We start from the raw sequence: 13,949 nt of genomic DNA, 5'->3' as shown, positions 1-13,949 counted from the left end.
TGCCGAGTCCTGCAGCCCCATCATCTTCATCAATTCCTTGTGCTTTCTTTTTTCGCTTGTCATATTTAGTGCCAAAAAGTGCATAAAGGGAGAGAAACACATTACAAGAGTAATCAAGATAAATGAATACTCCACTGTTATTGTAGGCGTGATGTTTAATGATCTCATACGGACACCAGCAATGGATTTCATTTCTTCCCAGACAGAATGACTTGTTGTGCCCTGAAAAGGATTAAAGTTAGCAAAGTTAGCTAATGCAGGTTAACTTTTGTACAGCAAGATGAGTTTCATATGCCACTGAATATTGATAGGGACAGTTGGTATGACAGCGAACTCCACATACTTTTACTGCTGTAACCTCCTTTCTGGCCTGGAAAACTTCAGTCTTCCCCGGCAAGTGCAAACAAAATGGTACTGTCAAGATCAGTTTCCAAAACCAGAACCAAGAGGACTTTGCTTCACTGATGAAGCAAAAGCTCACAAATTAGGTAAGAGACATGCATATAGGTTTTGCAAGGACTCTATGGATTGTAACCGAGTTGACTAATCAATAGTGTCTTGTTTCGAAAGACTGTCCAGTGTCCCTGCAAATATCTGTGGGTTGTCTTACTATCCTCTCTTAGTAATGAAGTCTCATGGGGTGCACTGGAAGAGCCACAGTGACAAACCAGTGTAGAAGCCAGGAATCCACTACAGAGTTATTCTGATCTGGACTTTGCAAAATGTGGAGTCAATATAGAGCCTAAGGCAGGTAGGGTACATGCTGTGTGGATGCATGAGAGCTCAGGACTTCAGTTTTTCCTCAGGCACCTTTGCCCTTTCTCATCTGCCCCCCATCATTCTTGAAAGACACTACAAGAGATCAACAAAACCCTTGAATGCCATCGCTTCCCAACTCTCTTTAAAACTCAACGCTATTATGATGCTAACAGAATAGTTATCAATGGCTAGCTAGCATATACACTGAGAACTGTTTCAGTCTTTCCTTTTCTCCTAATTTCCTTTGCTAGTTTAATTCACTTAGTGGTTAGGACCATTGGGAATGGTCTCTCCATGATTCTCATGGTGAAAAATTCACTTTCTGGAAAACAGAAAATAATGTCACCTCAGGAGTTGCACTTACTTCTATGATGGCGGCATCAATGCTGGACTGCAAAGACACAAATCCGTTGTACCAGTATCTTGGGCTTTCACAGTAACTTCCAGAAAAATTGTAACAGGAATCTGCAGCCAAGATGAAAGATCAGTTGCACGAACTATATGCAATAATCTCCATTGCAGTGGATGTGCCTGGCAGCAAATCCCTTTCCCCGCTTTACTACTCCAATTTGAGATGTACTATGGGCAATCTCCCACATTCTTCAATGACACAGGATACTGTGATACTTCCTATGCTACACATCTGAGCAATATTTCAATTCTTTAGGACATATTAAATCTCTAAGTTGGAAGTTTTTCAATGAAATGTGCTTGATTGCTGTCATCAATTTAATGACAACAACAACAAACCGGAACAAAACCGGTATGGCTTAATGCCTATGGAAATGTAGATGCTTCCACAGAATATCACCTTAAATGCCCTGTCCTAAGCAACCACTGGTCAAGGTTAGGAGTTGAAACAATCTTTATTCTACATTAAAATTTTAATGGTTTTACCGTGGCTGCTCACAAGAGCATGGATGCAATTTTTTGGACATTAGTTTTATGTGCTTGATTTAGATTTGTCAAGAAACCAGAGAACAAAAATAGTGCATAACAGGTACATTAACATATGTGGCATTACATCCATTTTTAATGCATGAAACTATATAATGAGACAGAAAAAAAGAGACTGACATTGAATGCAACATACCAAGTGGCGTGAAGATTTCAAGTCAATAGAAGACCAAATGTTTTACAAGATAGCTTTTTTTGTTAACAGAGTAAAACAGGCTTGAACGTGTGGTTATTTCTAGGTGATAAAAATATTTGATCATATAGAGGATAAGGGCCAGATCTGGTCCAGCAGAGCCATGCTGATTCATATCAATTGCCTTTCTGAATAAGAATCTCAATCAGAATTACCTACATCCCCCAAGTTTTCATTTGGAATAGCCACATATCTGGAAGCAAACCTCAGGCGATAGGAAAAGTCATCTTCAAATACAACCCCTACAATGCTTTCATTCTCAGCCCATGCTGTTTCCAGGGCTTTTTCATCTTCTACCGCTTCTGTTGTTATACCTGTGGTTTATATAAAACAAATATGTTGATCAGTGACTTCAAAAATGCAAGCTCTGGAAATCCCTACATCTTTTGGTTCGGTCTGTGGTGCGACTCTCTTCAATGAAGAGTCTTCATGGTGTTATTCTCTGCTTAGTTCTGTGTGGGGATATCTGAAGTCACCTTAGATTTAATCAGCTTGGAAGAGTTTAATAAGAGATTCTTGCTAGGATCAATAGTGAATGCAATATTTGACTGTGAGGATGGCCTTCTCTACTGTAAACATCATCTTTTCACTAGCAAAGACAGGTAGTTAGTAGGAGTGTGCAAAGTGGGCAGTATTCAATTCAGATTTGGCCCAATTTGGGGGGACAGTGATTTGATTTGCTGATTTGGATCACTGTCCCAAATTGATTCAGCTGAATCTGAAGATTCGATTCGGATTCAAAGAATCAGTGATTCGGCCACAGATGTAGCTTTATATGTTTTTTCTATGTACCTCAAGGTACCAGGCCCAGCTTGTGAATGCTGAGACGGTGGGGCGGATGTAGCGTCTCGCAGGAGTGCAAGGTGGTCCCCCATGTACTCGGTGGCAGACCCGGAAGTGGACTGGAAATACTTCTGGGTCCAATGCTGAGCATGCGGGGGACTCCCCCCACAGGCCCCTGGCTCAACGACTGGCCACAGGGGGACCCTAGGTGCTCCTCCAGACCCAGAAGGCACCAGTTGCTGAGCCAGGAGGCTGGGGGGTGGTCCCATTCACACTCCATAATGGACCCAGAAGTGGACTGGAAGTACTTCTGGTCTACTTCTAGGTCAGCCACTGAGCATGCAGAGGACCCCCCTGCACTCCTGTGGGACACTCCATCTGCCCCAGCATTGCGGCATTCACAAGCCTGCAAACAAAAAGATATTATTATGTTCCTGCTTGCTTAATTAATGACTTCATCTTAAGTAAGACTTCATCTGTATGGCAAACACCATCTCTTAATTACATTACTTAGGCATTCCGTGGGAAAGCCCATTGCTATTCCACATACGGTTGTTGGCACGATTGACATCAGCAAGGAGTTACCCAGAGGAATGCATCAGATCAGGAACTTATCCCTTCCCTGGGAAAAGGGGGATGAATGGGAACGGTATGTAGAAAAAACACAAAAAGCTGCGTCTACGGCCAAATCGGCATCTCTCTCCAAATCTCTCCGAATCAATTCAGAGGCTTCCGATTCGATTCGGAGAGATTAATGGGTCTCCTGATTCGATTCGGATTTGGAGATTCGGCTGCCGAATCGGGCTGAATCTCCACTGAATCAAATCATCGATCGAAGCTTTGCACAGCCCTAGTAGTTAGCCATGTTGCAGAAGTCAATCAGAAGGCACTTTTCACTAGAAAGTCTCTGAACACAAACCCTGGATCCTAACAGTATCCATAAATGTCTGCAGGTGACAATGTGGGATCCAAATGCAGATACAGGTCTGAACTTCCCTCTTTAGTGGCCCTTGTCTCTCTGGATTCAAACTGTTGGGTGTTTGGTATGTGGACCGAGATCACGATTTTATGGCTCAGGCTAAGCCTTTGCTTTCCACTCAACAAATGATGAAGAAATACATGTTATCACATCACACTAAGGAAAGTTTCAGATTTCTTTCTTTCTTCTTAGGGTCCGAAATATGGGGCTTCACAGTACCTCTGTTATCTGGAGTGCCAGACAGCCAATAATCAATTCATTTTATTTCCATTTGGCTTTCAGTGTGCAAGCACATGTGATTTCCACTCTGCTTTTTTCCTGAAACTACATCTATCATTGAAGTAATAGTTTCTGCAATGTCTAAAATGAAGAAGTACTGGGAATCAGTCTAGTTCTTTCATGATCAGACAGCTAAATATACTTAGGAAACTTAATTATTTTATGAACTTTCCTGAAAGGAATGAACCAACATGTACTTCAATACTACTGGGCTATGCTTAGTCATATCCTTTTGTTATACTTGTCACACTACACTAAAAGAAAATGAGAGGTACTGGATAATGCCTAGTTGTGATAATGGATAAATTAGGATGACTTCTATGTACTAGCCAGGCAAGTTGTAAAACTTGACAGGCATGACATACCTTTCATGACAGAGTCAAATGCCACCTTATTCATTATTTGTCTCGTAGTGTTTGTCACTGGGGTATAGGCAACTGTAACCTCAGTAGCATTGAAGGCAGGATCATCTAAGCGTCCGAGGAAAGTGTGAGGTATTTCATCAATTGAAGGAAAAGAACAGTGCAATGCTACTAGGTACACAACAGGAAGGAAAAGTAATGAGAGGATCCATTCCTGTGTAATAGGGGAAAAAAATGCAAGGAGAACATGATATAATAACCTGAAAGAGAATATGACTCAGAACAATTTTCTATATTATCCTTTTTGTATGTACTGGTATTACAATTTTTCATAACTTTTAATATTACTACAGCCGAGGAGGGTAAAGTCAAGTCTAAAATCCCTACCTTTGGGAATACAAAGAATGAACTTTAAAGATGCAAATGCAGACGCCATTTATGATCAACATTTTATATCGTTGTTTACATTTGTTTCAAAATGAGAAAACACCAGGCAGAAATTGCTTTGTATTGTCTCAGGATTGCAGTAATATTAGCTGTAGAGAACAGGCAGTTTAATCTATAAACACATGTATTCATATTAAATAATGTGCGTGATAAATCTCTAAAGTGTTTCCTCCAATATGTAATATTCAGATGTGCAACAAGCGTACATGTGGAGTGTGGCCCAGGTGTGCACCCACTTGCAAAGGTCTGCTGCATGTTGATCTGATCAAACCTTGACCACTACTTTTTTAATGAAGAAAAAATTGAAATAGTTTTCAATTGATCTATGCTTCTGATGAACCATGCCATATTTCCATTAGAAAAAATACTGCTTTTTTAGGATTGTATTGACAAATTGAAAGATGAAAAAACCCAACAAAATAAAACAAAAAAACCAGGTTTGGGGCTGTCACAGCTTTAAAAATGAAAACCTGAATGCTCTTTATCCAATTTTCGGGGGGGACGAGGGGGGGAGGAGATCAATTTTCTGGCCAGCACTATGTAATACAGATTTCCTTCACCAACCACAGTTTTGAGTATCCACACTTAATATTCTATATACTATTTTGGCTATCACGGTATTCAGTTTTGAGTAACCACGGTTTTCCATGGCTGCACATCAGCCCACCACCTGCCATTTTTCCCCATAAGTCCTTTGTCTTGCCAACCATGGTTTTGCTAACCACGGGAACTTTCAGGAACCTAATCCCAGTGGTCAGCGAGGGAAACCTGTACAGTACTTCTGGGGTGAAATACTGTGTGTCAAGTGTTCAGCACCCACCTAAGGTAAGTAAGGTGGGAGAAAGAAGAAATCTATAGCAAGATCCATTTCTAGACCCTACTGCTGGTTATGAGAACTGAGTACAGAAGGAGCAACAAGTAATGAGTATGATTCCTGCAATGGCTCTGCTTGAGTTCCCTTTTCAGTCTGCCCATTACTTGTCTCTCTGGTCATGCCTCTGTGCAGAATAGGTAGGAAACGCAGCTAGGGAAGGGGGAGCTTTTGTTGCGTAGGGCATTTGAGGGCAACCTTTAAACTCAGTGCAAACCAGGTGTAAAAATGGCCTTACTGTAAATTCACAGCCTAGCTCACTCACACCCCCTTTTCAGGCAGGGATGCTGAGTCCTGAATACTAGAGAAGAATTAGCAATATAATGTCAGCCCACACTGTGCCTATCCTCCTGACCCCCACCCAGCTACTCTGATTTCAGTAGCCTTTCCTTTCATCACCTGCTTGTTGTTAAACAACGGTTGAATTTTTCTAGTTTGTCATGGAATTCAAAAGTTACTTGAACTTCAGTCATAACTTGCTATTATCACTAGCTAAAGTTTTAAAATCTGACACCTGGCAGTGCAAATATGACCAGCAATACTATCTAGCAAGTCAAAACATGTTGTTTTTGTCACGTGGCCAAAATCAGTCAAATCTGTAGAGGTTTTATAAGTGAAAAATAGTAGCTGAACTCTTGTGTTTTTCAGATCACTATATCAACACGATCAAGTCTTTGAATGCCCGACTGAATAGCGAAGAGCTGGCATTATGAATGTTTGCTATTGAGCATTTACATTATGGTATGGATAAGAGAAAGATCTAAGATCAATAGAAAAAGAAAAGCTTTAACAACGCATGAACTGCACAAAGAGAACTGCCTCACTGGGACTTTTCAAATACTTTTTTTTGGGGGTTTTTTTTTTTACTTTGATGACAAAATACATCAGTTAATTAACACCCCCCCCCACTTAGCTCTTTCAGCTAAGAAAAAAAAAAGCATTCTATTTAAGTGCTTTTAATTTGCTTCCTAAATTTTCTTTTTGTGCTCACCTGAAAGCTTTTTTTCTTCATCCTCCATTTGATAAGCACATTTTTCCATAAGAGAACTTTAGTTTGCTGGTACATGCTCTTCTTTCTCTGAAGTGTCTGCATTTTTTACTCTAGATAGAAAAGCAAAAGCAGGAATCTTCTAAAAAAACAAAGCAGAAAAAGAATATATATAGTTTTGCGTGTGCAGTCGTTTCATCTGGGAATATCACGGCACTTTGAAAAGGTAGCTATTACTCCCATTTTAGTGAGGGAGAAAGAATTGAAATTGCTTGCCACTATTCCTTCATGCAAAGAAGTCGGTGGTGGCAGAGAAATCAAATTCAGATGTCCCAACTCCTCAGGTCATGCCTTAACTCTAGGACCATCTCTGCAGCATAGCTTTTATAAGCAAAAGGCAATGACTTTTGGGATTCCCAGCACTGCACACAAGGCTTCTGGTTCTGCATTTAGACGGTGACTAACCAAATCCCATGGTTTAGGGGCTTCACTGATCACTTGGAGGAGTCAGGAAGTATGTTTTTTACCCTAGTGCATAATTTGTTCTTTAGATACTTTGTTCACCTTCTTCTGAAGCACTTCTGGCAATGCTTGTGTCCAGATGTTGCTGACTAAACCAGTGGAGAATACCCGAACACGATGTTAAATACTGTACGTAACATGACCCCCCACTCCTTTCTGTGTTTTTGCATGTTTAACATGAACAAGTGCAATGGATTCAGATTTCTATTTATTCTACTAATACTAAAAAAAATCCTTTTCACTCTTGGCTCTTTGGTTTTAACTTGGGGATGGAAACTGATAGAAAACAGCGCACGCTATTTCAGAGAAAGAAAATAAAAACATGCTTTATGCTTTCATAGACTGTTTCTATAGTATTATATTCTGGATTAGCAAAAAAGTAAATGTGACGTAACAATTCATTACAATTTTAGTTGCATTATTATTGTTATTGCAGTGAACGTCTGTCTACTAGGCAGGCTAGAAAGATCTGCTACATTAACTGAAAGAGCAGATTCTCCATCAAGATCAGCTGAGGCAGCTGTAAATGGCTTCAGTCATCTAATAACGGAGGGCACTGCTACTAATGTTGTGTACAATTGAAGCAATTCATCAGCAGAGATTACAAAAAACTTGGTTATGAAAAAGAATTGCACATGGTGAGCCTCCTTCCTCCATTAGAAAAACCTCAAAGACAGAACAACTGCCTTCTCTCTAAGAATGCAGAACTTTACCTTTTATCTTTATGGTGAAGGCTTTTTTTTTTTTTTACTGAAAAAATATCAGGGAGGGACCCAGGCTATTCAGAAGTACATTTTAGACATCGCATCCATTCACAGGTCACAGACAAACCACAACTCTGCCCCAAGAAAAAGAGCAAAAGTAAAAATTAATACCCAGAAAGAAGACAACAAAAATAGTCATGAAGAGTTATATAAGAGTTATATAAACATTCACTTCTTTGCAGATTTACAAATGTGCTTGGAAAAGACAAACTGTGTGTTGTGTTGCCTGTGCATGGGCAAAAGCACAGCAGGCAAATGCATACCAAAAATAACTTCACATTGTCTTCCAGTCCAGACACACAAATAAGAGCTGGACAACTGGTTCAAACTGAGTGAGGAATGTCACCATCACTCTCCTAATGTTTCTCTTATTTATAGATACCGAACTGACTAAACCCAAAGCTGCAACAATAAGTATGGACAGTTCTTTCCAGCATAGCTTGTACTGCACAGAGTGGCACAGCTTTACTTTTCAAGTTATTAGTTATTGGATGTTTTCATATTTGATTAAGACAATGCAGTAGAAAAAGAGAACTCCTACCTTAAAGCCAACAATTTAAGAGGAATCAGGAATATTTGCCTTCTAATAGCAGTAAAAGCAATGCAGAAAAAAGCAGTTTTCCTGGGATATATTTTGAAATCAAAGCAATGGCTCTTCGTGCTTTTCTGTGAAGAGGCATTTTCCCCCTACTATTAGCAGTTACAAACCTCACGTGACCGCTTTGTGTTTCATTGGCTTCCCCTCTCCTACCCCCCGAGAGCCTTCCTCCTTGGCAGCTCTTTGCATTTCTCCCTTTATATAAAGATGAGAGAACACATTTCTGCTGACGTGCCTGATGGAGGTCTCTCTCAAAAGTTAGCTGGGAAACACTTGACATTTCTTATGCATAAAGGGGAGAGTGGGAGGCAAGAAAAGAATTCCCCAAATGTGTTTTTTAAAATCGATTACTGCCCTGTATGCAAGCCAGACCTAACTTCAAAAGGACTGCAACATGTCAGTGTGGGGAAACAGGGGAGCCATGTCCAGCCTGGTTTTTATCTGTAGGACAGCTTTGTTTGCAATTACTATTTTAGAAAATGCTTCTGAAACAGTAACTGCAGCAGATGGGAAATTTCCTTTGCTTCTTACCATACAAAGCACAACAAACAGTAGTTTGATTTTCTCGTCATGGTACGTTAAACATAGAGGTTTTTTCTAATTCCAGCTGGACAGCAACAGTTAAACTACCGAGCTAGGGATGCTCACATTGGTTCCCAACTAAGCTCTTGAGGCTGGTGGTAGCAATACAGACCGAACAGCAGAGAGTAGTGTGAAGATTAAACTGCATTAAAAGACAGAAGAATTATGACTGCTAGGGAAGGGGGCAAAGGGTGAGGAGTTGGAGTCATGCCCTTGCCCCAGGTGAATATGGTCATGCTTCATTAAAAAGATGAAGTTATAAAAATGACTTCTTGCCTAAGCTAAGACCCAGACTATAGGACCCAAGGCTTCCAGGTCTTCAACAGAGACACTCAAAATCTTGGGGTTATGACTCTGAAAGAATCGAAACAGCAAGACGGTCTTGAAGTCATAGACCCCAGGAGGCACAGTGCCCCAGAAACCTCACAGGTGATCTGGGTACAAGCAGACAACTTTCTGAGTTAACTCCTGTGTTTGATTCGACTCCTACTGAAAGCAATCAGGATACATGCCTGCATTGACTTATGTGCAGAAGTGCTGCATACACATCACCAAAGGCATGGATGTCACAGATAATGGAACTGAGTTTGCAGGATTGTTTGTCATGTGCCAGGAGGCATCAGCCTGGGAGAAAATAGCTTGACATTCAGAAAATGGGTTGAGAGTTTGCCAGGATGGCAAGCAAGGGGAAAACCTCCCTTATGCTCCTGAATTAGATGGCATACATTCAGACATCATGGAGATTCTGGTGGTCTAAGAAAAGCATCTGGTGTTTCATCCTGTTACATCCAGTATCATTATTTTGGGCCTTGTACCAGATGTTAATGCCAAGATTAGGACACGATTACTCATAAATAGGGATCCTGGTTTTCTCTGATAAAAAAAATCCCCAATCTTTTGGAGGAAAAAATTAACTCAAATTGCACATTTTTTCATGATCAAAATGAAACACATTAGGGTGTTTCATTTTGATTGCAGATCCCTGCTTATAAAACAATAATACATTTATTCAGCCTTTAGCTGTTACAAGTCTATTACTGGAGTTAGTCAAGAGCAATACAACATGTTCACCACCCCAATATATAATGAACATAACATCACTGGATGGCCGGGCCAGGTCACGTATGGGGTTCCCGACTCCTTTGCCCCAGTTCTGAATCTTGAATCAGTGACCGGCTCTTTCAGGGGCAGGTTGCGAAGGGTACGCTCTCTCGTCTCTCTTGATATACCAGATAGCTTGCAATTCTCATTACATAAAATTAGTGTAAGCCTTCACCTTACTGCATATTAATAATCTTGCTTCTGTCTGCCAAATAGGAAACAGTATTTTTCCATCTGCTCCTTTTCACTGGGTGCATGTTTTGACCACAGTTCCAGCTAAGCACGCAGCTTAAGCTAAGCACAAAGGCCAAACCCCAGGCCTGAAGGGCCCCAGCAATCGTGTGAAGGATGTAATACTACCAAGTACAGCAAGCAAAGAAAAAGTAGTGTCAGGATCCACTCCTGGATAATAGAGGAAAAGGAAATGAGAAGAGAACATAGTATAACTATCTGAAAGAGAACATGATCTTTCTGATTATCATATGAGCAACAAAGATGGCTGATAATTTTGAAAGAACAAATTTCCACCTCATCAATGCTCATATCTCTTAACAGGTTTGCAATGCAGTATATTTTGTTGTAATGTTTAAGGTCATGTTGTCTTACATATCACACCCAAATAAGACACCTACTTGTATTTGGAAGGCAGAATGGAGCAAAAAAAAGATTTGTCCCAGAGTCATGGCTGATTATGTGACATAAAGTAAGTCCTTTTGGGAACACAGGATGTCCTGGGAACTTCTGGCTGCCTCACCCAGATTGCCTTGTGGGATGACACACTTTCTGGACACTTTATGTTTCTAGGAGGACATACCCTGTGCCACACAAGGTTAGGCTTCAGACCCTTGCAAGGGGGCAATAACAATTCTGTTACATCTTTATTGTAAATAGTTCTTTACAGGAACTTGTATAAAGAAAGGACTGTTTCTGCACCACAAGTCTCATCAAGACACAGACTGCATGCAAGAGCTCCCTTGCTGTTTCAGGCACAAGCTATAGTGCTCAGCCAACAGCCATGGCTGTGAGGTGGTTAGCGCAGGATCATGCCCCTTCTTGATGAGCCATAGACAAATGGAAGCTGTCTTGGCAGCTTACTGGTGTCTCCAGGCTTTCTTCTACTCCAGCAAAGAAGAATCAGCTTCCCTACTTAAGACGCACAGCCCAATTTTGGGAGGCTGCTTTTAGGGAGAAAGGTGTGCACGGTAACTATAGTACTGCTGGAACCTTGGATGCTTGCTTTTTGCGATAGATAGATATATATTCATATGGCAAAGTCAAGTCTAAAATCCAGAGGTTTGAGAATAAAAATAACAAACTTAAAAAATGTAAACAGTGACCTTGTTCATAATCATTATTCAGTTTTGTGGTTCATATTCCTTGAGGATAAAAACTGTAAGGCCGTTCCTCTGGAAAACTGCACGGACTGAAATCAGGAAGTTGTTTCACGTGACCAAATGCAAGATAATATTTGTTTTCGCTTCAGTACTTTTGCACTTCTGTGCAACAGCAGTTGGCAATGTTTTTGGCCAACCGGACAGAGTAAACCAGCCTGGGTCCGAGGTGGGCCAGAACTAGGGAAGAGAGCCAGTGTACTGTCAATTGACTCTTTCTCTGCAAATGGATAATCTGGACCAATATTTGGATATTCTCTAATCAGATCCCATAAAGTGGCATGCATAGAAATATTGGCCTATAGCATATTTATATTAAAATACAGTTTTCCATTTATTTTTGTATTCAGCCAGTAAAAACCTGTTTTTTTATTGCTGAGCCATTGTTGCCCTTAGAAATGACTTCACGTTCAAGTGTGCTGAGTCTCACTGATTTCTAAGACCCACCGTCCAGCTGAGGATTACAGAGGACATCCCCCCCGCCCCAACTTGCCAACCCTCACACTCAACCTGTCCTGTGAATATTGAGTTTCTGTCTTTCAGGCTGATGCCTCTTAGCCAATGACAAAATCTTTACAAACTTTACATACTAGCCATCTAAGAGGCTTACACTAATATAGCCATACTGGTTGTATAAGTTCACAGTAAAGTAGTGCTGGAAGGGACCTCGTGAGGTCATTAGCAAGAACTTCCCTGACTAAACCATCCCAGCCAAGGGGCTGCCTAACCTGCTCTTAAATTTCCATGGATGGAAATCCCACAGCTTCTCTAGGTCGCCTGTTGCAATGCTTGACCAACCTCATCACCAAAAAGTTTCATAATTTCCCCTGCTGCAGCTTGAGGCCATCGCTCCTTGTTCGGTCTCTTATGACCACAGAGAAAAGCCAGTCTCCACCCTCTTTATAACCGCCCTACAGGTATTTGAAGTCTCATATCAAATTCCAACCCCCCCTGCTCTCCAGTCTTCTCTTCTCCAAACTAAATAACACTAGTTCAGCTTTTCTTCATAAGTCATGCTTCATGGACCTCTAATCATTTTTGTCACTCTCCGCTGGAATTTTCCAATCTGTTCATATCCTTCTTGAAGTGTGGGGCCCAGATGAGGTCTCACCAGTGCCAAGTCGAGTGGCATGATGTATGATACAATAGTCTGGGGATAATCCTATTGACAAAAATGTCTGTTACCTCTCTCAGCTTGTTATCCACAAAATTCATAAGCGTAACAGTTTGGTCTTGGCAAACTGACTTTATAATAATAAGGTTCAGCTATTGCAGATAGAAAGAGAGATCTATGAATCCTAGAGTCTTCCTTTCCCCTACTTCATAAAGATAGGTACCGTATTGCTCCTCTCTAGTTGTTTGGGACCTCCTTTGTGCTCTATCAATTCTCAAATGCAGTTGCTAATGATACAGATGCTTCTTTGACTAGTTACTTAAGTGCCCCAGGGTCAAATCGAGCACAACATATAGGTTGCACAGTTTGCATACTACTTCTAAAAATGGAGGGCAGTTTCTCAAGTGCGAGTACACTGGAGTTGTTCCATTGACAGAGCTCCACTAATTAACAATTCAGGCTCAGAGTCACATTTGGATGGTGGAGATTGGGAATGTTTTTAAATAAGGCCCTAAAAAGGTCTTCCTTTTCTGTTCTTGGTTTCATTCAACGGATGATTCCAAACCCATATCCTCTTCAGAGCCCACCTGTAAGTTTGCTGACTTGTTCTTCATTTGCTACTTAGGATATTCAAAGCTATTTATCTTAAGAATATCCACATATTTAACCTATTAAAGACAAACTTCCATGAAAAGAGAACATACATTTGGGAAAGATATTTTCTCTCCCAAAAATATAAAAGCTGCAGCGCTACAGGCCAGACATCTTGCTACTGACATGATCGCATTCAACTGATAGAAAATATGCATGCTGTCAAATTATGAAGATTAAAAATACTGATTAAATCATAAATGAAAGAAATTAATATTTTTATGGCTCTTCCTGATTAAGATGTTTCCAATCATAATTTCCATCCAAAGCCAGATTGAAGTTGTCCTTCTCTTGCTCTCGGGAAAGGTCCAAGAACACCTGAAACAGACAACGAGAAGGTTCTCGTAATTTTCCCAGCACAGGACTAAAGACTTAGGAACATTAGGGACAGGAGAGAAAAAAAATGGGCTCAAATGACCCCAGCCAGGTAAACGCCAAGCCTCCTCTTAAAGACCCCCGGGGTAGGAGCCAGCACCACTTCCCTTGGAAGTTGGTTCCAGATCCTAGCCGCCCTGACAGTGAAGTAGCGCCTCCTGAATCTGCTCTCTAACAACTTACGGCCGTTATTCCTTGTTACTCCGGGGGGTGCTCGGGGGAACAGGGTCTCT

General features: G+C 40.8%; 2 protein-coding genes across 2 annotated transcripts in view; both read right to left on the bottom strand.

Annotated features, from left to right (window-relative positions):
• Window positions 1-13,949, bottom strand: part of LOC102385166 (ATP-binding cassette sub-family A member 10) — a 72,822-nt gene that overhangs the window by 40,779 nt on the left and 18,094 nt on the right. The window contains exons 11-17 of the mRNA XM_025196232.1: window positions 10,361-13,659; window positions 7,854-7,978; window positions 6,622-6,760; window positions 4,316-4,526; window positions 2,065-2,223; window positions 1,124-1,224; window positions 1-222 (exon numbers count right to left, since the gene is read on the bottom strand). Of these exons, the coding sequence (XP_025052017.1) occupies window positions 1-222; window positions 1,124-1,224; window positions 2,065-2,223; window positions 4,316-4,526; window positions 6,622-6,723 (795 nt within the window). The 5' untranslated portion in view covers window positions 6,724-6,760; window positions 7,854-7,978; window positions 10,361-13,659. The remainder of the gene's footprint in view (window positions 223-1,123; window positions 1,225-2,064; window positions 2,224-4,315; window positions 4,527-6,621; window positions 6,761-7,853; window positions 7,979-10,360; window positions 13,660-13,949) is intronic.
• LOC102384911 (ATP-binding cassette sub-family A member 8-like) overlaps window positions 13,561-13,949 on the bottom strand; it is a 65,734-nt gene continuing 65,345 nt past the window's right edge. Inside the window, exon 44 of the mRNA XM_025196231.1 lies at window positions 13,561-13,712. Coding sequence (XP_025052016.1) covers window positions 13,561-13,712 — 152 coding nt within the window. The remainder of the gene's footprint in view (window positions 13,713-13,949) is intronic.

The sequence above is a fragment of the Alligator sinensis genome, unplaced genomic scaffold (assembly GCF_000455745.1).
Source record: "Alligator sinensis unplaced genomic scaffold, ASM45574v1 scaffold282_2, whole genome shotgun sequence".
NCBI lineage: Eukaryota > Metazoa > Chordata > Crocodylia > Alligatoridae > Alligator > Alligator sinensis.
Note: the sequence above shows the minus strand (reverse complement) of the source record. Positions and strands in the feature narration are given on the sequence as shown.